Source organism: Indicator indicator, chromosome 10, assembly GCF_027791375.1.
Source record: "Indicator indicator isolate 239-I01 chromosome 10, UM_Iind_1.1, whole genome shotgun sequence".
Classification (NCBI taxonomy): Eukaryota; Metazoa; Chordata; class Aves; order Piciformes; family Indicatoridae; genus Indicator; species Indicator indicator.
In genome coordinates, this window is record NC_072019.1 from 16,390,348 (window position 1) to 16,416,010 (window position 25,663).

Consider the following 25,663-nt stretch of genomic DNA (forward strand, 5'->3'; position numbering starts at 1 on the left):
GAATTGCCACACGCTGTCACGGCAAACTGCTCTCACACTGCTGCATTTTCTGCTGCTTCACAGTTCTCTAGCCCTGTCATTCAGCTGTGGGGATCTGCTCTAGGCTGTGCTCCAAAGACAAGATGTGAACCCAGCAGCAGCTTATTAACATTTTGCTCGTGGTTTGCCTCGGGACTGAAAGAATTTCAATCACTAGTTTGTAATGACTTAGCATGTTACAGCCTCCCATACCCTTCCTGGCATATACTTCGCTGATCTCCAGCCCAAAATGCTGCTTCCCGGTTGGTGTTTTGGTATCCAAATGTACTGTTTGTGTGCCTAAGGACGCGTGAACTGTCTCTGTAAGATAACTTTGATGGCTTCACTTCTGTCACCAGTTTTATTTTTAGGAAGCACGAAGTAAACAAAAGTTCTGAGCCCTTAATTGGGGAGTAACAGCATCTTTTGAGTGAATAGAGAGATCAGTTAGTTTGGTTTAAAAGCCTGTGCTTTGACATATAATGTGTTACTCACCAGTATTTGTGTTTAAACCGATGTCTGCAATCGGCTGGTGCCGTATGGAAACCAGTTCCAGATCAGCTTTAAAATAATCTGCCCTGAGAAAGGCGATGTCTACTTTTTAGGGCTCTGTAATTTTTTTTTTCCAATCAAGACAAGAAAATGTGTCTCGAACCGCGGCAGCCTATGAAAGATGTATGTGAAATAAGTAACCTGAGAGTAACTTTTACTAAACCTCTTTAGGTAGGTGGTGACGGCGGCTCTTTCTGAAATGCTATTTTATCTATCGCGATAGAAGATGAGTCGAGCGGCCGCAGTGTGAGGGGTGCACACCCCTGGGGTCCAGCCGCTGTTCAGTCGCTTGGCGGTTTGAAGGCGCAGGTCGCAGGACTCTCACACCGGCGCTGGCTCAGCCGCCCCCCGCTGCCTTCCCTCCGCGGCGAGCCGCTGTCGGGGGCTCCGGGCCGAACCGGACGGGTCTTTGTGCGGGCGCCACTGCCCCCGCCGCTGTCGCTCGGCTCCGCTCGGTTCCGGCGCCGCCGCGGTGGCCCGGCCGCCGTTACCTAGTGACAGCGGCGCGGCGCGGCGCGGCCATTGGCTGGGGCCGGGGCAAGCAGTCACCTTTCCAGCGCCCGGCGCGGCTGCTGCGGCCGCGGGAGGAGGAGAAAGAGGAGGAGGAGCGGGCTCAGGTGCAGGCAATCATTTGAAGGGGGAAGGAGAGAAAGAACCAGAGACGCTCCAGCCGCGCCACGGGAGCTGGGGCTCTCCTGCCAAGCGGCTCAGCACGGCGGCTGGGAGGGTGCTGCAGGTGAGGAGGATCTCTGGAACAAAGCATCGCAGAAAGTAATAATTCTATAGGTGCTCTGTCGCTCGTAGGCGAAGGGAATGAACGGCCGCGAAATATTCTGGGATGTTCTAAAATCCAAAGGACTTTCTGTGCAGCGTGGCAATGCACGATAGGAAATTCACTCCAAAAAGAAGGCTTGAGCTCCAACTGCTGCAGCAGCACTGAAGATGTGGCTCTGTTAGTGTCTGAAATCCCTCCTGAAGGCACGGCAAGGACTATCAGAAACGGCGGAGAGATTCGGGTACTTTTCAAGAGACTTAAAGCAAACGCCAATCTAATATCTGAATGACCTTGGAGATCGGTTTGTGTGGATTCATTAATTCTCACTGCCAGCCTTCTAGTCACAGAAACTCTAGGATTAAAGATAGTTTTAACATTTTAGGGGCCTTTCAAGAAGCAAGATTTTATACAATTAATTACCTGCCTAATGACTTCTGAACTAAGCAAGCATTTACTTAAAACTGAACACAGAAGATGCTCTCTGTTAACGCTTGCTCTCTCCGTAACTGCAAATAAAATGAACAAGGTAATGTCCTGTGATTAGAAGAACATTTTTTTTTTTTAAGCAGCGTTTATTATTCTAATCATCTGATAAATGTAGAAACCCTTAAAACTACATGGAAGATGAAGCAGAATAACTGAATAATGGAGTAGTAAACAATGGCAGCTTTTCTAGTGAAATCAGCATTTCATTAGCTTCACAGCAGAATGCAGATGGAAGTTTCTGTTCTCTTTGTGTGGGGGTTTGTGAAATGATTCAGGTGTTGCTACAGAGGTGAGCAATATCATGGATATACCTATGAACTGCTGGGTGCTGATCTGCAGAGCTGATAGCAGAGTTTCCAAAGATGATTATTTTAAATTGCCGTTGCTGAAATTAAATTCAAGAGGATTCATTTTGTCTGTGGGGACCTTGAGTTATGCATCTGGCATTAATAATTGTAATGGACTCTAGCTGCTGGAAGGAATTGTGAATATTGACTTAAGTGTCCAAATTCTATTCTTAAATTATTTTCATTTTTAAAGTGAATAGACACGATCTTCCTCATTGTATGTGAGATGTATGTTTTCTTTCTTGGGAGTCAGAGGACAAATCTGCCTTGTCCTCCACCCGTCTCCCTCCAAATAAAATGCATTATTCATACCCAAACAGTGGTGAGTCTATTGGAATTAAACTTGAGAGAAATGTTTTCCTTACCTTTCCAATGAATAGCATGGATAAGACCGAGTACCATCTCCTGAAAGGAGCCAGAAAAGACAGCTTGAGATGATGAACTTTTTCCTTTACTCTCCATTCAGTCTGTGGTCTAAACTGAGACGTTGAAAAGATTATCTCCAGTAACTGCTGGTCCAGGAAACCTGAGCTGTACCTAGGTTCCTTCTTCCCTCTTTCCCTCTCACCCTATTTTATTCCAAAGTAAACTAATTTCTCAGGAAAATAAGCAGTCAGATTTCCCTCCCTCCATCCCTGGGAAATGAATGTGGCTCTTTTGTCAGTTTTTATTTTGGTATTTCACTGTACCTGATTGTTTTAGAAGTGCCTTGTGTTTGCTAAAGATTGATCAAGAGCACTGGAGGACTGCTGATCAGTGGCCTTTCTCTTTCTGGCTTTTTTTTTTTTTCTTTTTTTTTTTCCTTTTCTTTTCTCTGTTCTTTTCTTTCTTTCTTTTCTTGAAGATAAGGTGTGCCAGAGGTGACGCACTGATGCTGAGGAGGCATCAACAGCTGTGGGACTGTAACCCTCTCAAATGTAAGCACTGGCAGTGTCTACAGAGAGAGATCGTGAGACGCTGAAGCAGAGTTTAGCTGCTGTTAAGCAGGTCACCTGCTCACTCAGGCTCAGATTGCAGTGTTCTCCAATCACAAAACATGAACCAGTCCCAATGGATTGAACGGAGGACTCTGAATATGAGCAGTAGTGTTATGAACATATCTGAGCATCTCTCCTGCCCTCTTGGATTTGGTCACTACAATGCAGTTGACATCTGTATCCTTGAGACAGTTGTTATTGTCTTGCTCACATTTTTGATCATTGCGGGTAACTTAACTGTGATATTTGTTTTTCACTGTGCTCCGCTCCTGCACCATTACACCACCAGCTATTTTATTCAGACCATGGCCTATGCTGATCTTTTTGTTGGAGTTAGCTGCTTGGTTCCTACTTTGTCACTTCTCCACTACTCGACAGGTGTCCACGAGTCCTTGACTTGTCAAGTTTTTGGATATATCATCTCTGTGCTCAAAAGCGTATCTATGGCATGCCTTGCTTGCATCAGTGTGGATCGCTATCTTGCTATAACAAAGCCTCTCTCCTATAACCAACTGGTCACACCTTGTCGTTTGAGAATCTGCATCATTTTGATCTGGATATACTCTTGTCTGATCTTCTTGCCTTCCTTTTTTGGTTGGGGGAAACCTGGTTACCATGGAGATATTTTTGAGTGGTGTGCTACCTCCTGGCTAACTAACGCCTATTTTACTGGCTTTATCGTGTGCTTACTGTATGCTCCTGCTGCCTTTGTCATATGTTTCACCTATTTCCACATCTTTAAAATTTGCCGGCAGCACACCAAAGAGATAAACGATCGGAGAGCTCGATTTCCTAGCCATGAAGTGGATGCTGCTGGGGAGACTGGGCACAGCCCCGATCGCCGCTATGCCATGGTTTTGTTTCGGATAACCAGTGTGTTCTACGTGCTGTGGCTCCCCTATATTATCTACTTTCTCCTGGAGAGCTCTAGGGTCTTGGAAAACCCAGCGCTTTCCTTCCTAACCACGTGGCTTGCTATAAGCAATAGTTTCTGCAACTGTGTCATCTATAGCCTTTCCAACAGCGTTTTCAGGCTGGGACTGCGGAGACTCTCAGAGACAATATGCTCCTCTTGTATGTGTTTAAAAGACAGGGACGTTCGGGACCCTAAACCGCGGAAACGGGCTAACTCCTGTTCCATTTAAAGGAAACTGGCGCATGTAATCACACGTGGAGTTTTGATAGTGTTTGCTGTACCCGGAAGCTTGACAGAAAGGAAATGTTTACTTGACTAGCTTGCTGTGATGTTAGAGTGAGTTTAAAAAGTGATTGGTGAAAAGGAAATGCTGCTATGAGAGAGAGTTCACTGAACTTGAATATAGCTCTTGTGGAATTGTGAGTGGAGCGATTTGACAGAGACGATGCAAAAAGTCAGAGCTAAAAATCTTCCAAAGGGCGTGGAATCACTACCACTATCAGAGGAAGTTCCTCATCAACTGAGTTAGCTACTACCTTATATTTCCCCCCTCGTAGAAAATTCGTCTTACTATCTTTGTGTCAGAATATACTGTAACCTTCTGAATTTCAATGTATTTAAGAGGAAACAATCAACAACACAGTAAGTGGCTATCCATAAATTATATACCTGAGGACTCTAGTAGATATTGCAGATTAATAATCAGCTCTATCTCCGCTCTCTCATCTTGTACAATTTTCAGTTGTACAAACAACCCGCAGGCCATGAAGCTATTTGGATAAACCAGCACATTTTGGTACAACTTTCGCAGAAGTTCTCTCCTGCATTTCCCCCTTCTCCCCACCCCCACCCCTTATGCGGTGCATCCCTAGATTCCATCTTATCCAAGTGGTTTAGTTTGAGTGCACCTACCAAGTACACTCAGTGTCAAACTATTCTTCCTGCAGAAAGCAGTAACTCTCCCTGGCTGGCTGAGTAACTGCAGCTGCCCATGGACACTGACTTCTTCAATCTTTTATTCTCTTTATCCTGTTAAATTAGCACATGGTATCGATGTAGTGTCCTTTAGGGTGTACTAAAGCTTCTCCTTTATTGGCTACACAGATAATCCTAACGCAGATATGATAACCACACACAGCAGTGTGCCTCACTGCTTAGAATACAAGAACTAACTTAACCCTTTTCTTTGAGAAGTCTTAACTAGCTTACTGTTGTAGCTGTCAATCCGTTGTGTGAACCTAGCTTGCACATACTGTATTTAATTTTTTTACTCTTTTTTTTAGAGAAAACGTAAATTGTGGTCTGTGCCTGATGTTTTCATAGCACATGGACTAGGTCAATGCTACAGGATTAAAAAAACCTTACACGTGCTTTATGAGAAATACTTCTGTGCAGTTGTTGAATAGCTGTTTGTTAGACAAGTGTTCTTGGAGGAGGTGAAGAAGACCGTTTAGTATTAAAAGCAGGCAGAGAGCTTCAGTATTTCCTTTTGTACTGAACTGATTTTCAGGTCCATTGAGGAAACTTTTTTTTTTTTTTTTTGTAATTTTGCAAGGGTGCACATTAGGTTTGTGTAATCAATTGCCAGGGGTTCAGATGCATGTCAATCAATAAAATAGTTAAATTATTATTTTGAACCAAATGTGATTTTCTTAGATGGTTATTGGCTTTTAAAAAAAGGACCAATTACTGGTGCCTTTTACCACTGCACTATGATTCCTTCTTTCACCAAAATGCATATGTAAAGATCGTGCCTCTTATTTTTTGTAATAGAAGCTAACCACGCTTGCACACTTGTGGTTTGACTCAATCTCCCTTAACTATGTATTCTTTGTTCTGTTGAGGTGGTTCTGAACCCCTGTATATTTTTTAAAACCTGTAAGAAAGTTGAAACAATGGAATAAAGTAGTATTATGTATACCAAAACCAACCTTGGTGTTAGTTCCCTGATGTTATGCTCTGTTCTCTTTGCAAGTTCTTTTGGGTTAGGACTCAAGAGTGAATGGTTTAACATCCAAACCTCAAAGCTGTTCACTTGCTGTCTTAAATGTGCTAGCATTGCACAATCTTTAAAGCAGATTGAAATATGACTTGAAATACTCCTCTAGCTAAGCTGAGCTGTTGCTAACAATTAGTCTTGATAGATATTATGGGAAAACAACTAGTATTCTTTGCACATAATGATAATGCTGGTAATGCTCCATGTCTACAGGATTGTCTCTGTTGCCTTCTTTTGAGAAGTTGTTGTTTATTTCAGAAGACTCTTTTTGGCTGATTGCTGTTCTAGGTGGTTGTGTAACCCCATCTCTTCTTACAAACATGACTTGGATTCGTTTCAGTTTGTTATTATTTTGTCATTGTTTCCTGCTTAGTAGGTCCTCGGTGTGCAAGCCTTAAACAAGGAACAACAAAATATCTCATTTCTTTACAACTCACGGGGTTGGTTTCATACTAGCAATGTAGTTCTATATCTGTGCTCCAGAGCTAGTCTCTTACCACTTCTAGGTTTGGTGTTTGTTTTTTTTTTTTTTTTGGCTTTCCTAATCACAAGTTTCTCTGAGACCTCCTGAAATTCAAGACAAGTTCTAGAAAATGCTTGAAGTCTTTTGTTAGACACAGCCTGAAGGCAGCAGATGCATTGTGAACATGGTGCTGTAACTACAAATGTTTAGAAATACACGAGCTAACTCATTCATGTTGGTAGTGCCTTAGTTGAACTCTGCTTGTATAACCCCAGCAAACGAAGTTGACATACAGTGACTTGAAGCTTCACTGCCTGCAAATGGTAGATCAGAAAGAGAGCTTCACTTCAGAGCCTGAAGCACAAGCTTTACTCACCAGCCCACCAGCTGTTTGCCCTAAAGGGCAGAGTTAGCAATACTTTTCTCTCTACCATCATATGGAGCTTGTGGAGTTGTCAGGTGGAACTGAGATCTCCTGTTCCCTAAGGCTGTTGTTGGAGAAAGAGAAGATAGTAGAAATCCAGTACCCTGCAAACATATTGTAGGTTTCTTCGTTCTTTGCCCTTTTTTTCTAGTTGGTTTGTTTCTTAAACATAAGCTTAATATTGTTGGTGCAAGAATGCCAGTTTGCTTATCTGGACCTTGAATTTTAGTTGCTGTAAAGTCACATTTCAACCTGTTCTCTGTAAATCTGACTCTCCTGTAGTCTGTCAAGCGAAACATCCTCAGCAGAGTTAAATACTTTCTTCTTATTGCTGGTTCACAGATGACAGGGTTTGAGCTGATGGTTGGTCACACATTTTTTTAATCTAGTAAGTGTGTGTTGTTTTTTCAGAATGTTTTCTAAACTCGTGATTTAACATTTTCTTTGAGGGAGGTTTGTTGTTATTGTTTTAGTAATGCTTTCGAGGATTCCAGCTGGTCTAAATTCTCTTCCAAAATTACAAGGCTGAATGTTTTAATGGATATAAAAAATCCAATAGAAATTCCAGTCACCCAATCTATCACTTCAGATTTTCATTCTGTCTCATGTTCCTGTATGAAAATCTGATTAAGGAATGAGACTTTGAAAGCTGGCATCTGGAATACACATCCTGCTTCCATGTTCCTAAAGAGCTTTATGGTTTATGAAATACCTAGTAAATAGGTGACCAGACACTAATGAAAGAAACCCACATGAAATAATAATTTCTGATAGTATAGGTAATAGTGCAGCCTCTCTATATAGATATACATTGAAGGAGATTCCTTTAAAAAAAATAATGACAATAATAGTAGTAGAAGTAACCACAAGAATGTTATTAAAAATATTAAATAAAAAGGTTAAAGAGATATACCTAATAGGTAAGTGAAACAAATATATATATATGTATTTATTTATATGAAGCTCTTTTGTGCTTGTAGGTTATGTTGTGCCATTATCTTTCTCTTCAGTATTTATGTTTGTAGTGTACCAGAGGCTATGCCAAGGTTGGTTGCCTTACCAGTTTTAAAACCTCATGTCTTCAGCCTAAATAGAAGTCAAAAAACCCAAATAAAAATAAAATACCTGTGTAACGGAGCAGAAGTGCTACCAGAAAAGTAATTTTCTCTTCACCAAGTTCCATGCGCTTCCTTTTCTGAAATGGAATTTTCCTTAAAATACTGTACTTTAAAGGGAGAGGAGACTGTAGTAGTGTAATGCACAATGCTGTCTTTCAAAGGTTTATTTTTTTGTCTTATAGTAAGGTATTTTTTCCCCTCTGTTTCCACTTAATTGTAATTGTACTGGGTAAAACAGGTGGTATCACCTCGGTTTATTTTCGTGCAGAATCTTTGTGTTTCCTCTACTAAAATGTTTGGAGTGTTTTGCTTTATTGAGCCACCTTTCATAGATACAGTTTATGAAAGCCTTTTTAAGATAACATTTGTATTAGTCTTACAATTATTATTATTTGCTTTTGAAAATTGAAGTACCTGTAAGCACACTCAAAAAAATTGAGAACATCTCCTTTTGGGGTTGAAATAACTTACAAGTGAATATAGGAACTGGCTACTGAGAAAAATTATTCAATGTAATGATTAGTTACTTCATTAGCTGTTTCATCTTTCATATGAAAAATTAAGTTGAACTGTAAACAAAAGACAGTTATTGCAACAGTGGCGAGTTGATGAGACATGCATCAGATGAAATTGTCTCACAGTTGGTTCTCAGCATGAAACTATTTTATCTTTCCATATTTAGTTGTAGCCAAGCAAATACATTGATTTTTAAATTTTTTAATGCTGCTGTTTGAATGCTGAGGATCTGTACATCTCAATCCAAGCTGCTGCTCGCGGGGGTAATATCCCTCTAACAGATGTCAACCTGAGTCGCAGCATGCCTAGCAACACCTTAGTCCTGGGGCTGACAATGCAAAGGAACAGTGCCAGAGGGTCGGGAGGCCAGCATTGCTGTAGGGGAGTAATATCACTGAAGGTGGCAGTGGCTTCCCCAATCATCCACCAGGATCAGCTCATTTGCACATCTTTCAGCTTTATTGTCACTGTCACCAAAAGAGGAAGTTTAAGCCTTTGGCTTCAGGCCCTCCTTGCTACCTTGTCTCTTTTTAAAGCTGTTTTATAGATGGAGTGGACACTCTACTGTCATCATTCTACTGAAGAACTGATGTAGATTTATTTTGTTGGGATTCTTTTAATTGAAATACTCGATGCATGTCATTTGAATAGCAAAACCAAACATTACTTTAACTGGACGCTGGTTAATTTTTAGGCCTTTCCAGAAATGGAAGCATTTCTGAGGTAGTGCTTTCCTGTCACTTGCAGCATTGCCTGCAACATTGCTTAAAGGTAGTATTTTCCATAGAATACACGATTTTTACTAAACCAAACACAATGTTCAAGTAAAAACTGATGTTTTCCCCCCATCAACATTGACATGATTCATTTTTATTTAAAGTATGTGCTGAATTTCTACAGAGATCTCTGCAATCTTTAAGCATTCTTGTTAACAAAAGTCTATGCCATTGTAGATTAGTGGGGTGAAAACAATTTCAAAGGATATTTAAGAGTAGCCTACTCACAGTTTTTCTGGCATTCTTCTATGAAATGTCTCCTTTCTTAATCTGATACTAGGAAAATCCTTTGAGCTCCATGAGCTTGAAGTGCTAAAGCAGCAGTATGTGCATGGAGATGGTTATGTGCCCCAGCACAACCTCAAGAAAATACTAAACACCCCTCACATTCACATCCATCGCTTCTGTGGGCTTTTCCTTTGACCAAGCACTGTGAAAGGTAGGATGAATATAAGGAAACTAGTGCTTTCAGCTGCACTGACAGAAGACTAGGAAAACCAATTTCAGTCAGTAAAAATGCCTGCAGATCTTCAGGATTTTATCACGGTGGTGTTCTGACTGCTGCCAAACTTAACCCTCTTGAGAAGAATGTGACAGCGATGCTGAAGGATTTTCATTTTAGTCACTGTGTGACTTGATCTGAACAAAGAAAGGCAACTCGGTTCAAAATCAAGTTTTGGAAGTGCAATGATTGCCAGGGAAAAGAGTTTCACTTTTTACATGCAGTGTTCATTCTGCTTCAAAGCTCCCAGTCTCGGTGTGAGAAAAAGAGACAAAACAAAGGTTTTGAGAAGGGGAAGCTCAGATATGTCAGTGCTAATCATGCAGGGGCACTTCTGTATCTTGACAGTATTGCTTTTTGTTTCTTCCATTTCTCTAAATGAAACAGATGATGCTTGTTGGCTTTCTTTTCCATCTTTTCTAAGTTATTTGAGTAAGCACAAATTCTTTTGATCAGGGAAGAAGTCCCATTTGTTGAGATATTTAAATGAAGGATAGGGTAGTGGTTTAGGGTGTTCCCAGGAGAGAACAAAGTATGTTACTTGTGGAATGTGTGGTACTTACGAATTTTGTACACTTTATGCACAAAAATCTTCAAATACCTGCACTAGGGGAGGGTTTATAGTCCTTGGATGATCTCTGCAGTGTTACTTATGTTTGTGCATGTATTATTTAAAAGTTCTTGTGGTGTGGCATCTAAATTTAGAATTGTAAATGGTCAAATAATATTTTTCCATGATCAGGCAAATTTGTTCTGACCTAGGAAAGACACTTGCTGAACCCACAGGGGTTTGGTGTTTTAAGTGGTTCTAGCACACAGATTCTCATTAGCTGTTCTGTTGTGGGAAAGCAAATACAGGAGATGTGTGCTGAGGCAGAAGAGCTGGCTGTTCCTCAGAGGGACTGCTCATTTTTCGTAGAATCATAGAATTGTTTTGGTTGGAAAAGACCTCTAATATCATCAAGTCCAACTATCAACCCAATGCCACCATGGCCATTAAGCCATGTGCCAAACTGCCATGTCCACATGCTTCTTGAACACCTCCAGGAATGGTCACACCACCACCTTCCCTGGGCAGCCTCCAATGCCTGACCACTCTTGCAGTAAAGAAATTTTTCCTAATATCCAATCTAAACCTCCCTTGGCATAATTTAAGGACATTTCCTCTCATTTTATCACTTTATACTAGGGAGAAGAGACCAACCCCCCAACTCTCTACATCAGATGAGGCCAGGTGAGCTTGTGACTTTGGGGGGCCAGACGCTGAGAGTGAGTGACCTCTATTTACTTATTTGAGTAGTTCACCTTAATGCCACTACATTACTCAGTCTCTGTGTTCACATCTGAGCTTAAATGAAGATTGTCAGACACAAACCACAGGTGTCGCTTTGCAATGTGCATGCCCCCTGTTTCCTACTGAGCTCTGTGCTGGTCTCTCTGGGTATGCTGTGCTGTTTAAACCTGATTCATGTGCAGTGACTAAGCCGGTGGTGGTTTGAATAGGTACTGTGCTGGCATCAGAGCAAAGCATCCCTGCGCCTTGCCACATCTTCCTGTGGCTGATTGAGGCCAGGCTGGCAGCAGAGCACAGCCCTGTTGTTGGCAGCAGGAAGGGCTGTAGGGCAGGGAGCACTGGTGTGGCTGAAGCACATACTTGTGCGCTGCCCGTACTTTTACTACATGGAGTTAATTCTTGTGGTGTAGGCAGCTGAAGACAGCAATACCTCAAACTGCCTCCACAAGCTTTGTGCAGAGCTTTGTTTATTGGGGGCTTTAATGGCAAGGAAAAGAGTTGTAATTAAAAAGAGAGAGCTATATCCTAGGAGTAATGGATTGTTATTAGGTCAAGAATAGATTAGTCTGTTTCCTGTCTGTGCCCTCAGTATTGGTGAACAGGATCATCATTGTAATATAATCAGGTAGATTTTGGACACTGCAGTTTTCACAGTGTGTTTTAATTCAATTCTCTATGCATAAGGATTGTAGAATGGCAAGGGTTCACTGGCAGCTTTTTCTTTGTTTCAAGGGCTTTGGGGACCACTTTGTGGCTAGAGCTAGGTAAGTGCTATCTGTGTATTAAAATTACCTAAGCGCCAAAACTGCAAAAACAGGCTGTAAATGAAACACCTTGATCCAAAATTACTTTCTCTGTGATACTGGCTACTTAATATCACCCAGGCTGTACTTCATGTTGATTTATGAAGTTGATACACAGAAAAGCAAAAAAATCTAGCAACTCTAAGCATAATGCCATGCTATTACAATTATGTTATTTTAAGATTTTTTTTTTCAACTCGAGACATTTAGAACCCATATTTTCTGTGCTCTCTTACCTTGGGAACTAGCAACTAATTAATTAATTTCTTTGCTGGCTGTGCTTTACTTGCTCTCTGACTTTTGGGGTTTTTAAGGTTCCATTTGAATTTTAAATCCACCTTTGCTGTAATGTGTAGGTGTGTTCTTCACTTGACTCATGTGAAAACCTTGATGAGAATGTTAGGAAGATCATGTCCTTGAAGGGAACAACATCTAGTCTCAAATCTATTTAGGCTGCATTTCATTGTATCTAAAAGAAGCTGGTTTTGTGCCTTGTTTACTGGATTTCAGGTGTCTTGGCAACAAGCCTCATCCACAGATGACATGTTCTCCAACCTCTTCTGTAGGACTGAAATATTATTTTCCACTGATTTTATTTGTAAACATTACTAAATAAAGAAACTCTGTTCTGGTGGTGAATCGGTATTTTGGGTGGGATTTATGGAGATACCTCTCTCTCTCTTGTTATTTCTTTTGATTCTGATGGCAGAATATGAGGATTATTGCTCAAATGCAGCTGGAAGTCTTGTTCATGTTACCCCTGAACATCTACAACTCCTTTCTTCTGGTTTATCCTGGTGTGAGCACTGCTTTTTGGAAAAAAGTATGTCTGTGATGGTTGATAACAATTGTGCTTCTAAAGTTGTTCAATTTTATGAATTCGACTGCATTAGTAATGATTGCATTTTAAAAATAAAATCATAGCAAAGTGCTCTTGTAATAATGGCATTGATTTTATTTAGAAATAGTTTTGTAGCAAGATGAGGGTTTTTAAGTTGATAAAAAAGAGATTTGAAATGTGATGTAGGTGAGGAATACCTGTCACTACTTTGGGAAAGATTTGGTTTGCAAGTGGGAGAGGCTGATGAAATTCAAGAGATTAAATATAAATGCTGATTCAGAAAGAAAGCAGCCCTTGATTTTCATACAACAGCAAAATTATTTGTATTCATTTCCTGTCAAGAAGAGAATTTTGTGTTGCTATAAATTACCTTATGGAAATGGTAGTTTAATGAGCCATGGCTTACCCAAAAGTACTGAGATATTAGTAATTATCTGAGTAATAAAGAGAACTATTAGAAAGCATCACCATAGTGCATCTGGCCCTTAAGTGCTGAGTGTAACTGGTCCATGGTAGCACAGCTGGAAGGAGTTCTGAGCAATGACGAAGGAGCTGCTGTTCCCAGAGAGAATGAAAGTCTCTGGGATTTTCCAGCCTAGAAGAAACAGGATGAAAGTGCAGGGGAGCACTAGAAATCTGAAAGGTTGTGAATGCCATGGGGGAGAACTGGAGGTAATTACTCTTTTAGCATAAAAGAATCAAAGTCAAGATGGCAGTGTGTAGTGAATTGTGGAATGTGTTGGTGAAAGACACTCTGGATGTCAAAAGCTAACATGGGTTAAGAATTCAGAGAAATTAAAGAGGAATAGTGGATTATATAATGTCATCATGCTTCTGGCCTGGGAATCTATATCCTACAGATTACCAAAAGTGAGAGACTATGGTGGAGAAATTGCTACAGTAGATTTGTGCTGTTCTAAGGCTTGTCATTAGGCATCAGTAGTTGTGGTTGCAAACAGTATCAGTGCTAGAGGAACCAAGAGCTGGCCTAAAGTGTTTGCTCTTACCTTTCTGCTCTCTTGTGGTGTTGTATCTTTATTGCTTTTCATACACTAAATCTGGATGTTTCCTTTTGTATTTGGCCTGTCAGGAAAAGAATGCACTATTTACTTCAGCTCTTTTTTAGTGACTAAAATGGTGGGTGAAAAATGACCGCCTGTGACTGTGTGTCTGCGTTTGTGTGGAAGGTGACTGTGAGAGTAGAAGAGTCAATATGATCAACTGTCCCCATTTTTTTCTCACTTCTAAAGTGAAGTACTTTTGGGAAAACCATCAACACAGCAGTTGTGAAGGGGACTATATTGCTGGTTCTGATACCAAGTATTAAGGGATAAACTTTTAACTTTCTTCCCCAGTAATTACAGTAATTAAGACCTAAGCTCTTATTGTAGGCTGTCTTCAGCTAAATGGGCTTCTTACCCTACCTAAATAACATGGTGTTTTAAAATAGGGATACCTGCACAACATGTGGCTGTAAGATACCCCTCCTAAACCTGCAGCTGGTTAGTAGAGGTCTGGCAAGTCCTCTACTTCATCATGCCATTGGAAAGTGATGGTGTCATACTGTTTCTAAACCAGCATGGAGGTCACTAGCAGCACACAGGCTGCAGTTCCAGGAGGTACTAAATCCTTGAGAAGATTTGCCTGACAGTCCCTTGTGACAGGTGACATATGGTTAGCAGTTCCCAACAACTAACTGGTGGTGGAGTATGGTGAGACAACAGAACAGTGAAGCTAACAATGAAGTCCAACAGTGAACAAGGCAGGTATCTTAATGAGCCATGGTGAGGATTGAGTTTGGCCATGTTTCTCCACTCTTAATCAGCAGCATGTGACCCGAGTTCTGCAATAACATGTTCCCTGTGTGAAATAAAACCAGAATTCAAACTAGATCTCCATATAACTTGAGCTGATGTATTTATAGAGTTGGAAACAGTGTGTAGTTTGCTCTGCCTGACAGCATATCTCCAAAACTGTATATTCTTGTTAGCTCTTGTGGAGGAAAGCTGTTCCATCCTACTCCTTTCATTTTGCAATGACATCAGTTAACATTGGTTTGCCCCAATAACATTAATAGTTATGTTCTACGAATAAAATGTGCTTTTAAAAACGTGTTCTAGTCCTTTATTTGCTAGGAAGATGATGAGAGGACTAGAACATCTCTCTTATGAAGAAAGGCTGAAGGACTCAGGGCTTTTTAGCCTGGAGAAGGCTGAGGGAGGGATGTTATCAATGCTTATAAACACTTAAAGGGTGGGTGGCAGGAGGATGGGGCCAGTTTTTTTTTCAGTGGTACCCATTGACAGGAGAAGAGGTAATAGGCACAAACTTGAATATAGGAAGTTCATCTAAACATGAGAAGGAACTTCTTCAATTTAAGGATAATGGAGCACTGGAACAGACTGTCCAGAGAGGTGGTGAAGTTTCCATCTCTGGAGTAATTCCAAACCCACCTGGCTGCTGTCCTGTGCAGCCTGCTCTATGTGAACCTGCTCTGGTGGGAAGAGTGGGCTAGATGACCTCCAGAGGTGCCTTCCAACCCCTGTCATTCTGTGACAGTGCTTGTGCCTTCTGTTTAAGTGGCTACATCATGAAATGGATTCTTTGTGGCCAAAATTGTTTTCCTGCACTGTGATTCTATGCGCTATTGCATCTTCAGGCTGAGAGTCCTTTTCCTCTTCTTCATAGACTGCAGAGGTGGAAAAGATGGGAAAATGTCAGGCAAAATTGTAGCTGGGATGCCAGTATTGAAATTTTCATGACCAAATGTGTCTTGTTCATTTTCATGTATAGACTTTAAGTTAAGTGACAGAATCCAGCAAGATCATGGGAATTTTCTTTTTCTTTCCTTGAAAGTAATTGTTATTTGAAAAACAATAGGTTCATACAGAAAATTTTGACATTTCAGATGAATGTTTCATTTCAAGTGTGGGTTTGGGTTTTATTTTCTGTTATTGGAAACGTTCTTGTTACTGGCAATTTAAAATACTGAAAAATGAAAGTGTGGGCACTAGCAGGCATATCTAACATGCCTCCTAACAATGCAGTCTTGAAGTCATCAAAACTTAGCAATATTTTAATTAAAAAAACCCCAAACAAACAAAAAACAAGCCAACCCAAACAAAACATTTTGGCCACTTTCAAACAAGGTAGCTTGTTAGTATTATTAATTATACACATTTTATTTCAACCCTTTCACCCTTGCTGCAAGCAGAGTTCTCTCTGGCTTAAGGGGCAATCTTGGAATTTTAAGGAAATTTGGCTCAGTTTTCTATATTCAGTCTAGCAGTGACATGGAAAGCCCTCAACTTCAGAGTTTTCAGCAAGTACACAACATGACTCATGAGTATCCCCATTACAGTAGAAGGGGAAACAGCAGAAGCGTTACTAATGAGGACAGAAGTCCCACATGGAACAAGTGTGCATCTGTGTTTGTGTGCCAAACTGAAGACAATATGTTAACATATGTCCAAAAATCGTATTTCTCATTTCACTTAAGACATACTGCTAAAATGCACAGACCATGGAAGAGAAAAGAGGGGGAACACTGAGCTCTGGTTTGCTGCATTGCATTTCATGTTTTCTTTTAATAGGAAAATTGACAGGCAGGATTTAAAACCAGTATCATTCTCTTGCGTGTGTAAAAATGTTGTGAAGATATTATGCTATATTATTTCACACTGTTAAAAACCTTTAAATATAGATTGTTATTGTGAACATATGACAGGCTCAACAGTATGATTCTAGAACTTCTGTATTAGAACCAGTGGTCCCCCTGGGGTGTACTAAGATGACTCTGGCCAGCAGATTGAGGGAGGTTCTCCTCTTCTATTCTGCACTAGAGTGACAACATTGGGAGTACTGGGTTCAGCTCTGGGCTCCCCATTTCAAGAGAGATAGGGAACTACTGAAGAGAGTCCAGTGGAGGCTGAGGGGCCTGGAACATGTCTGTGATGATGAAGGTTGAGAAACCTGGGGCTGTTGAGCCTGGGGAAGAGCAGCCTGAGAGAGGATCCGATCAATGCTGATCAATAGCTAAAGAGTGGGATGCTAGAGGATGGGATCAAACTGTTTTCTGTGATGCCCAGTGACAGGACAAGGGGCAACAGGCACAAACTGGAACCCAGCAGGTTCCATCTGAACATGAGGAAAAAGTTTACTGTGAGGGTGCTGGAGCCCTGGAGCAGGTTGCCCAGAGAGGTTGTGGAGTCTCCTCTGGAGAGATTCCAAACCCATCTGGACATTGTGATCCTAGGCAAGGATGCCCCTGTTTAGCAGGGTGCTTGGACCACATGATCTCCAGAGGTCCCTTCTAGCCCCCACCACTCTGGGATTCTAAGACCCAAACTCCAGAGTTTGGGTAAATTTTCTTCTAGTTTCTTTGCCAGGCCCTTTGCATCCCCCTGGTTGTATTGCTTTTATTTTTTTTTTTTAATTCAACAATATATTGTCCATTTTTCTTTGAAGTTAAATGTGACCATATAAATATAAAAGGCATTATAATGTTCCAAACATAAAGATTGAGACTGAGTCAAGATTAAATCTTTTTTGTTGCTGTCATCTGTTACTGTCCAGTTTGCCTGATGGTGTATTTGAACATTCAGAATCAGAGTTGAAACCTCAAATGATACAGGGAGTGTTTGTTTTACTGTAGGAGGTTTTATTTGTGTTGGGTTTTTTGTTTTGTTTTAAATGAAAAACATATTTTTATATTTGTGAGACTTAACTTGATATATAACTGGTTGCTGTTGCATAGAGCTTCTGTTAGATATTTAACATGGTTCCTTGATTAATGCTGCAGGAAGCCTTTTTCCATCCTGTGAGGACTTTTCTGTACAACAGCGGGTTGTTGGTCACACTTCAATTTATTATTCATGCCACCATTATTATCCACAACAAAATAATGTCATGCATATAAATCAAGTTTGGGTTATGTCTTGTGCTCTTGTAACTGGATGAAATTATTTCTCTCAGTTCAATCTCTTCATTTCTTGCTGGTTCTTTGCACCAGCATCTCAACTTGTGTTTGAGCTGACCTGCTTTCTTATTAATAGTTTTCTTACAAAATTAGGGCAATATTAGCATACATCATGATATATTTAGATTTCATTGTTCTTGGAGTTCCATGAACTCACAGTTAGATTTACAGTGTAAATCTAACACTTTCTGCCAATGGGTTTGTATCCTGTCTTGGTAACCATTACCATCTTAGAAGTGGTTCAGAAGATTGGTAGCAACATCTGGGCTCTGACCCCTAATAAAAATAATTATTTATATGTAGAGTTACGAGTTCCCCAGTTCAAGAGGGACCGGGAACTACCGAAGAGAATTCAGTGGAGGCTATGATGATGATTAAGGGATTGGAGCATCTCTCTTACGAATAAAGAATGGGACACCTGGGGCTGTTTAGTCTGGAGACAAGAAGGCTGAGAGGGGACCTGATCAATGTCTATAAATATCTGAAGGGTGGCTGTCAGAAGGATGGAGCCAGTCTCCTTTCAGTGATACCCAGCGACAGGACTCAAATCACAGGAAATTCCATCTCACCATGAGAAAAAAACTTTTTTTACTGTAGGGGTGACAGAGCCCTGGAGCAGGCTGTCAAGAGAGATTGTGGAGTCTCCTTCTCTGAAGATCTTCAAAACCTGCCTAGATGTGTTCCTATATGACCTGCCCAAAATGATCCTGATCTGCAGTGGGCCTGGACTTGATGATCTCTGGAGGTCCCTTCCAACCCCTTGCATTCTGTGATTCTATGATTTATAATATTTGTAATAATTTTGCATTGACACTTAGAAGAATATAACTCTAACATTAAATTTAGACCCAGTTGTTTACTTCTCATCATAGGTCAGTAATTTTGATAACCAGCTCACTGTCAACAGTGATGGAAGAGTTTTCTTTCCTCCTTTCGTTTTTATTTTAGTCTCTTGCATTTAAAGACTTGGATCTTGATCAAATATATAGTTATTGGGTGTAAACCAAGGAACTTTCAGTTCACACTCATTTCATTATTAGTTTGGTACTTCACAGGAGATAAAACTATATATAGGAAAAGGCACGAATTCTTTGAGAGGTCTTTTTTACTTGACATTCTGCAGTGCCGGTTTGAAGGATTTCACATTTAAAACTCATGCAGAATTCACAAAATTGGTGCCTGAAGTAATGACATTTTTAGGCTGCGTGTGCTTACGAGTTACACTCCCCTGGAGAACGCTGCAGCCTTTGAGCACATACGCTGAATTTCATACCAGAGACTACACATGCTATGGTCTAAACATCTTCTAGTGCTATGATACTTGGTTGTAATTAGAACTGAATGCTCACCTTGCACCAGAGAACTGGCCTGAAGGCACTGGAATTCTGTGCCCATTTGTTGTTTGTTTGAACAAAGTACTCCGTGTAGGGCTGTTGTTGGGCTTATGTAAACTCATAGCTGCTCCTCAGCCGAGGTTGAAGGAGGACGTCCTTCCTCCCCACCCTGTCACATACAGAGATACCATCTGGGTGTATGGGATGAACTCCAGATCAGACCTGGAACTCAGCCAGAAAATGTTATAGAAACCTTGAAGCAAATAGAACAAAACATAGCCAAAGGAAGCCCTTCAGCAGCAGGGATGCATTCAGTGACAGGATGATGTTTTTAATATGTGTGATACTCCACAGCATTAATTTCCTTCCATCAGTGTGGGAAGGTTTGGAAAGGTGTAAGGTTGAAGTGTTTTAAAGATGTTTTGCCTGATACATTATGCCTTATTTTTGAGGGTGTTTCTTGTGTTGTTCTCAAATATTGGCTTCTGGAGTGATGGGTTTTTACACTTCTGATGAGTTAATTTATTTCTCTCAGTAGGACTGAAGGTGAAAGAAAAGAGAAGCAGCTTAGGCAGCCATTCTTACCTTCACTCATTTTGGTTTCTGCAATTTGGATTTTTTTCTTTCTATGAAAAGTTATTTCTTAGACCTGTGAAGTAGAAGATGACTTAGGAAAACAAGTACCATATTTCTATTTTTTTTATGGTTTTAACCAGCCACTTTTTGTCATGGTTGCACATCATTATTTTTTGACCTGATGGTCCAAATTCAATCTGCTCCAGCATGATCTCAGTCTCTAAATTTATGGTTTGTTTGTAACTTCACATAATATTATTTCAATCCTGACACCACATATGAATTCTCTCACAAATGAATCCTGTAAAATGTTTTGATTTAAACCAAACTACCCCCCCAAGTTATTAAGATACAACCAAGAGCGGATGAGGTGGGTTTTAACTAATTTTGCACTTTCTGATCGTCCTTTTTTATGCTCTCTGAGGATCCCTTTTCCTGGCTCCTCTCTGTTTCTAACACTCTGTGCCCAAAACAAATTCAGATCTCTACTTGAGATCTTTCCTTTGAGTTTAAAAGATCACACTTGAGAAGTTGTTAGAGGGAAACTCTCAGGCTCCCACACAGCACAAATCAGTCTTTCATTGTCATCCACTCCATCTTCCAGACCTGAGTATTGTATGGTAGATACCTGCAGGGCAAAATCTTTAGATTTAAAGGTCATTTTCAAATGGCTATTAGAGAGGCAATAAATAATCAAGAATGGCTATAACTTTTGGAGGCAAAAATTATACCTCATGGCTTTTAGAGCTTTGCATATTGTGCTCTTTTTTGAGGTGTAACAGAAAGAGAGAGAATGGCACTTGGAAATCTGAGGATTTAAAGTTAAGTTCCTAAATACTCATTTGAGGCTGCTATGCAGGCTGGCCTGATTTTTCAGGATTCCTGAGGAATCCAAAATCCCAGTCAAGTAACCCAACAGCTGTGAATCTGTAAACTTACTGAGATTTGAAACTCATGTTACATGATAACTTTTTTAACCAAGTTAGGGATTACAGTTATTTAGCCTAGATCTTCTTTGGTTCTGATTGTTGTCTTCCTGGATCTGGTGGGTATACCACTGACAGAAATACTATTCTGAGTTACATTTAATGGATCCATCAATGTAATTAATTGTTTCCATCTTTCGTACACATTTTTAATTCTATTTATTTTGTCAATTTTCTGTGGTGCAGGCTTTTTTAACAAGCTGCGCTAAGCTTTGCTGTGAATTGGAAGCAGTGTGGCTGGAGGAGAAGAGGAAGAGGAGACTGAAACTAGCAGGACAGTTTGAATTCTGCTCAAAGCCATGTTTAGTTGGTTCCTCCTGACTGATGAGGGAAACACTATGCACATCTGTGTTAGAATATTACCAGCTCACCTTTCATGTCTGGTGCTTGTTTCGAATTTGATTGATATGAGAAGGGAGCAGGGAAGCTCAGTAACCTTTCTGAGTATGGATTAGAGTTATGGTATTGTTTATATTCCTTGTTTTAGTTTAAATTGGGAAATGGAAGTCTCCAGGGCATGAACAGTAGAGAGCAGTTGCAAACTGAGTTAGATTTTGTTGATCAAAACATATTTCAAAGAGTCAGAGCTCTACTTCAAAAGGGAGATTTTGGCTGGGTAAAAGACTCAGATGAAGGTTGTACAGTGTGTAGAAAAATTAAGTCAGATGATATGATGACTGACTTCAGTCTGTGTTTTCCACTGCTTTCACAGAGGGTAGCATTCATTGAAAGCTTACGTGAGAGCTTCATCTTGCTGGGCTGTGTTTCAGTTACAGGCAGTTTTGAAGTAGGTTGCTCTCAAACTCAGTAGTCACACTTTAGTCCAGTGTGATGATAGGTGGTGGGTGATGATCCCATCACCACATGAGTGATAGGATGGGTGACTTATGCTCTTATTCATCTAATATATGTGAGGGTGTTTTAAAATATTGCTAGGTGGTAGAAGGTGGGTAAGAACAAATCACATTTCTACTCATTTGGAACAAATTTTTTTCCCTATCTCTTTCCATCATACAGTAAAGAATTTTTTTGGCGTGTGAATGCCAAGAAGTAGACAGCATCTATTCCTTTGTTGTGTTTCTTCCAATTCCATGGTTTGTGTAACAAAATAATAGAAATAAGAGTTTTCTGAGAAGTTGGCACTGTTACATCTGTATGTGCTGTCTTGATTTGAGCATTAATAGCTGTGAAACAGGGTTAGAAAAGGACCAGCTGAAGCAGTTGTTTGGGAACACCTTGTTTGCTTGCCCCTGATAAGTGTGTGGCAATACCCCTCTTGGTGTGAGGCAAAATTGCACTGGAGTGATTAGCAGCATTTATTGTCTAAGGAATGAGCTAATGTCTTCAGTGAGCCAGAGATGTGATTTTGAATGATGCATTTTAGAAAATCCAGTTTTGGAACCGCACTTCTTAAAATTGTCCCCATCAGATGCACAATTCAGAACTTGTATATAAACTCTGAGTTATGGAGTTCCATTGATGGAGCACTTGGTGAAGAAGGAAGGGCTGTGCTGGTTTTGGTATTATTATTTTCCTGTCCATATGGAGTTGCAGCTGAGGGTGTAGTGAGGGCTTCAGGAGAGTTTTAAGTGTGTCTCTCAGGGTAGGCAGACAAGTCAGGTTGCAGAGTCTGGAAATTTTCATAGCTGAACTGTAAGAAAATTTCTGCTTCTGTTGAGAAGGCTGAGAGGGGATTTTATCAATGTCTATAAATACCTGAGAGGGTGGTTGTCAAGATGAAGGTGCCAGGCTCTTTTCAATGGTGTCCTGTGATAGGACAAGGAACAACGGGTACAACCTGGAACACAGGAAGTTCCTCCTCAACAGGAGGAGACACTTTACAATAAGGCTGCCCAGAGAGGCTGTGGTGTCTCCTTGTCTGGAGAGTTTCAAAACCTACCTGGATGAATTCCTGTGCAGTCTGCCCTGGGTGATCCTGCTTTGGCAGAGGGGTTGGATTCGATGATCTCTGGAGGTCCCTTCCAACTCCTAACATTCAGTTATTCTGTGAGGCTGCATTTTCAAGGGATCAACTCCAAATATACCTTAAAATAAAAACAATAAGAAAAATCTTGCAATGCCGTTAGAGGCAAGTCTGTCTGTATAAAAATAATGTAAAGAATCAGAACAGTGGTGTAATAGCGTAGAAAACGTTATCCCAGAGAGGCAGCACACTTCACAATATGCCTCTGTAATGGTTGTATAAAGCAGAAAAGCATTTAGCAGTGACTTCTCATACAGCCACTATTCCTGATGGCTGCTGTATCCTTTGGCAGAGGTAACTCCAGACACTGTCAGTACTGAGCTTCAGCCTGCTACCGTTATAGAAGAAATATTGCACAGTGAGGAAGGAACTTTCTAATAGCAGCCTCACCATGCTTTCTGTGCTTCCAAGTACAGTGAGTTATTCATGCTTATGGCCCTCTTAGGTGGCTAAGAAGATACGAATAGTACCTAACCTGTATGGATAGAGCATTAAGATTCTAATAACAGTCTGCCTACTGACAAGGGAGAGGACAAGAGGAAATGGCCTCAAGTTGCACCAGGGAGGATTAAGTTGGATATTAGAAGAAACATTTTTGCAGAAAGGGTTGTCAACTACTGGAACAGGCTCCCCAGGGAGGTGGTTGAATCCCCATCCCTGAAGGTGTTTGAAAGATTCAGAGATGTCGTGCTAAGGGCCATGGTTTAGCACCAGCCTTGGTAGAGTTACAGAATAGTTGGACTGGATGATCTTAAAGGGCTTTTCCAACCAAAATAATTCTGAAATTCTAATCTATGATTCTGTTCTGGGTTGTTAGCACAGAAAACCCTGCATGCAGGAAAGAATGGTTCTCCACTATATTTTCCTAAAGCCTGTGTGAAATAGCAGGATAATTCTGATAGGTGGATATGACTGTGTGGAGTCTTAAATCACTAGTTTATAGGATTGCTTTGAGAAAGTTATATGAGTGATAAAGTGAACTGATAGTGTGTTTATGGACTGTGTGGTGGGGGCTGAATTATTAGCAGAGTGTAAATAAATGAACTGTTTTGAAGCACCCTTGTTTGTACTGTAAGTTATTATGATTTCTTTAAAACCAAGAGCTGAAAAAAGATACTGTTACTGTGAATAATTATCTCTGCAGGTAGAGGCTTGATCTTAAAGGTCTTTTCCAACTGAAATGATGCTAAGTCCTGTAGCGACATTCCTTGGGCTCTTCATTTTGCATATGGTGCTGATTACAGTTGGTTCTCCCATGCCTCTTACTGTCTGTGTCTCAGCCCTCGTGCCCCAAAAGAACAGCTAAATGCTTGATGTTAGCAAGGAAGGAGCAGGATGGATTTATTTTAATAATGATTAAAACACAGATGACCCCAAAAGTAGAGGAAAAAGTACAACATTTTGGGCAGGGGAGCAATTGCAGTCCTTTTCATGGAAGAACTTGAGGTGTTCTCTATGTAATTAATCTGAATCTTATAAAATAACATCTTTTTTTTTTTCTCAAAGTGACCAACACTGAAGAAATTGATATGAGAACAACATGTTCAGAGTTACCTAATATCAGACAAAAATGTCTGCATAATAATGAGAAAGAATGTTTTGCCCAAAATTTAATGTCCTTTGTGAAGGACAATAACCTCCCAGTGTTCTCTACTGAAGCCCTCAAGCCTTCCACCTCCCAACCGAAAAAAAAAAGACCAAACCCAATTGTAATGTACTGGCCTTGAAGAAATGTGAAGGTGGGGTTTGTTAAGTAACTAGCTCGTTGTTCACAGACTGCACAACTGAATGCCTTTGTAGTCACTGATGGGCAGTGTAGATTTGTAGAGGCAAAGGGGAGCATGATTTATTGAAAATTACACTTTTGAAGTAATTTGTTTTCAATTTCTGACATACTGAACATAAACATTTTATCTAGAAATAATGAAATGAGGAACAATTAATTTCAAGCACCTTTCCTTTATATCTCAGTGAAAATCCCTGCCTGCCACCCCTCACTGTGCGTATTGAAAGGAGATACAGAGTGAGAGGAGCCCACGGAGTGGTAGGGGAAGCTTCATTTCCATAAGAAATGAGGCTAAAAATACATTTTAATGCATCACTGAGGGTGATGTATTGGTGAGAGCAAGTATAATGAAAAGCTGTCTTATGCAGTTAGAGGATAACATTGTTCCTGTAATTGGGTACTGAAAGCAGAGCTTGTTATTTGTTGCAACAAATACCAGAGAAATGACAAGATAAAGAAGAAGTTGCAGAATGAGGGTGAAGCTTTTAAAAACAGATTTAAACCAGAAACAATAGAGGTGAACACTGCTAATGACAAGGTGGTGTATGAATGGTGTCAGTGCCAACATTTAGGCAGTGGTACTGAAGTTACTGAAACAGAACATGTTTTCAGTAGGAGGACAAAGTTTTGTAAAGCCTGCTCAACCCATTCAACAACATAATACTTGAGAAAAGAAAGAATGGGTAATGAATACATTAAAAGCGAGTTTATAGTGGACTCTTTTTGTCTGAAGCAGTGTGTGAGGATTTTCATGCCCTCTAGACATCGCTTTCTTAACTTTGGATCTGATGGTTTATGGTATACAGAACAAAACATGAAATCTGCTCTGCTCTGCTGAGACCTCACCTGGAGTACTGTGTCCAGCTCTGGGGGCTCCAACACAAGAGACGTGGACCTGCTGTAGTGGGTCTAGAGGAGGGCCACAAAGATGATCAGAGGGCTGGAGCACCTCTCCTATGAAGACAGGCTGAAAGAATTGGGGCTGTTCAGCTTGGAGAAGAGAAGGCTCCGAGAAGAACTTAGAGCTGCCTTTCAGTATCTGAAGGGGACCAACAGGAAGGCTGGGGAGGGACTGTTTAGAAGGGCTTGCAGTGATAGCATGAGGGGCAGTGGTTTTAAACTGGAGCAGGGTAGATTTAGGTTGAACATCAGGAGGAAATTCTTCACAATGAGAGTGGTAAAACACTCTTAACAGGTTGCCCAGGTATGTGG

The 25,663-nt window shown here is 40.5% G+C and overlaps 2 protein-coding genes across 2 annotated transcripts in view; both read left to right on the forward strand.

Annotated features, from left to right (window-relative positions):
• The window catches only part of RABGAP1L (RAB GTPase activating protein 1 like), a 256,762-nt gene that overhangs the window by 68,288 nt on the left and 162,811 nt on the right, over positions 1-25,663 (forward strand). The gene's annotated exons all lie outside the window — the stretch shown is intronic.
• On the forward strand, positions 3,215-4,300 carry GPR52 (G protein-coupled receptor 52). Its single transcript, XM_054384645.1, has one exon. The coding sequence runs from the start codon at positions 3,215-3,217 to the stop codon at positions 4,298-4,300; it is 1,086 nt and encodes a 361-aa protein (XP_054240620.1).

Excerpts from the sequence above, each read along its gene's own strand:
- GPR52 (XM_054384645.1), top strand. The coding sequence starts at position 3,215 with ATGAACCAGTCCCAATGGATTGAACGGAGGACTCTGAATATGAGCAGT.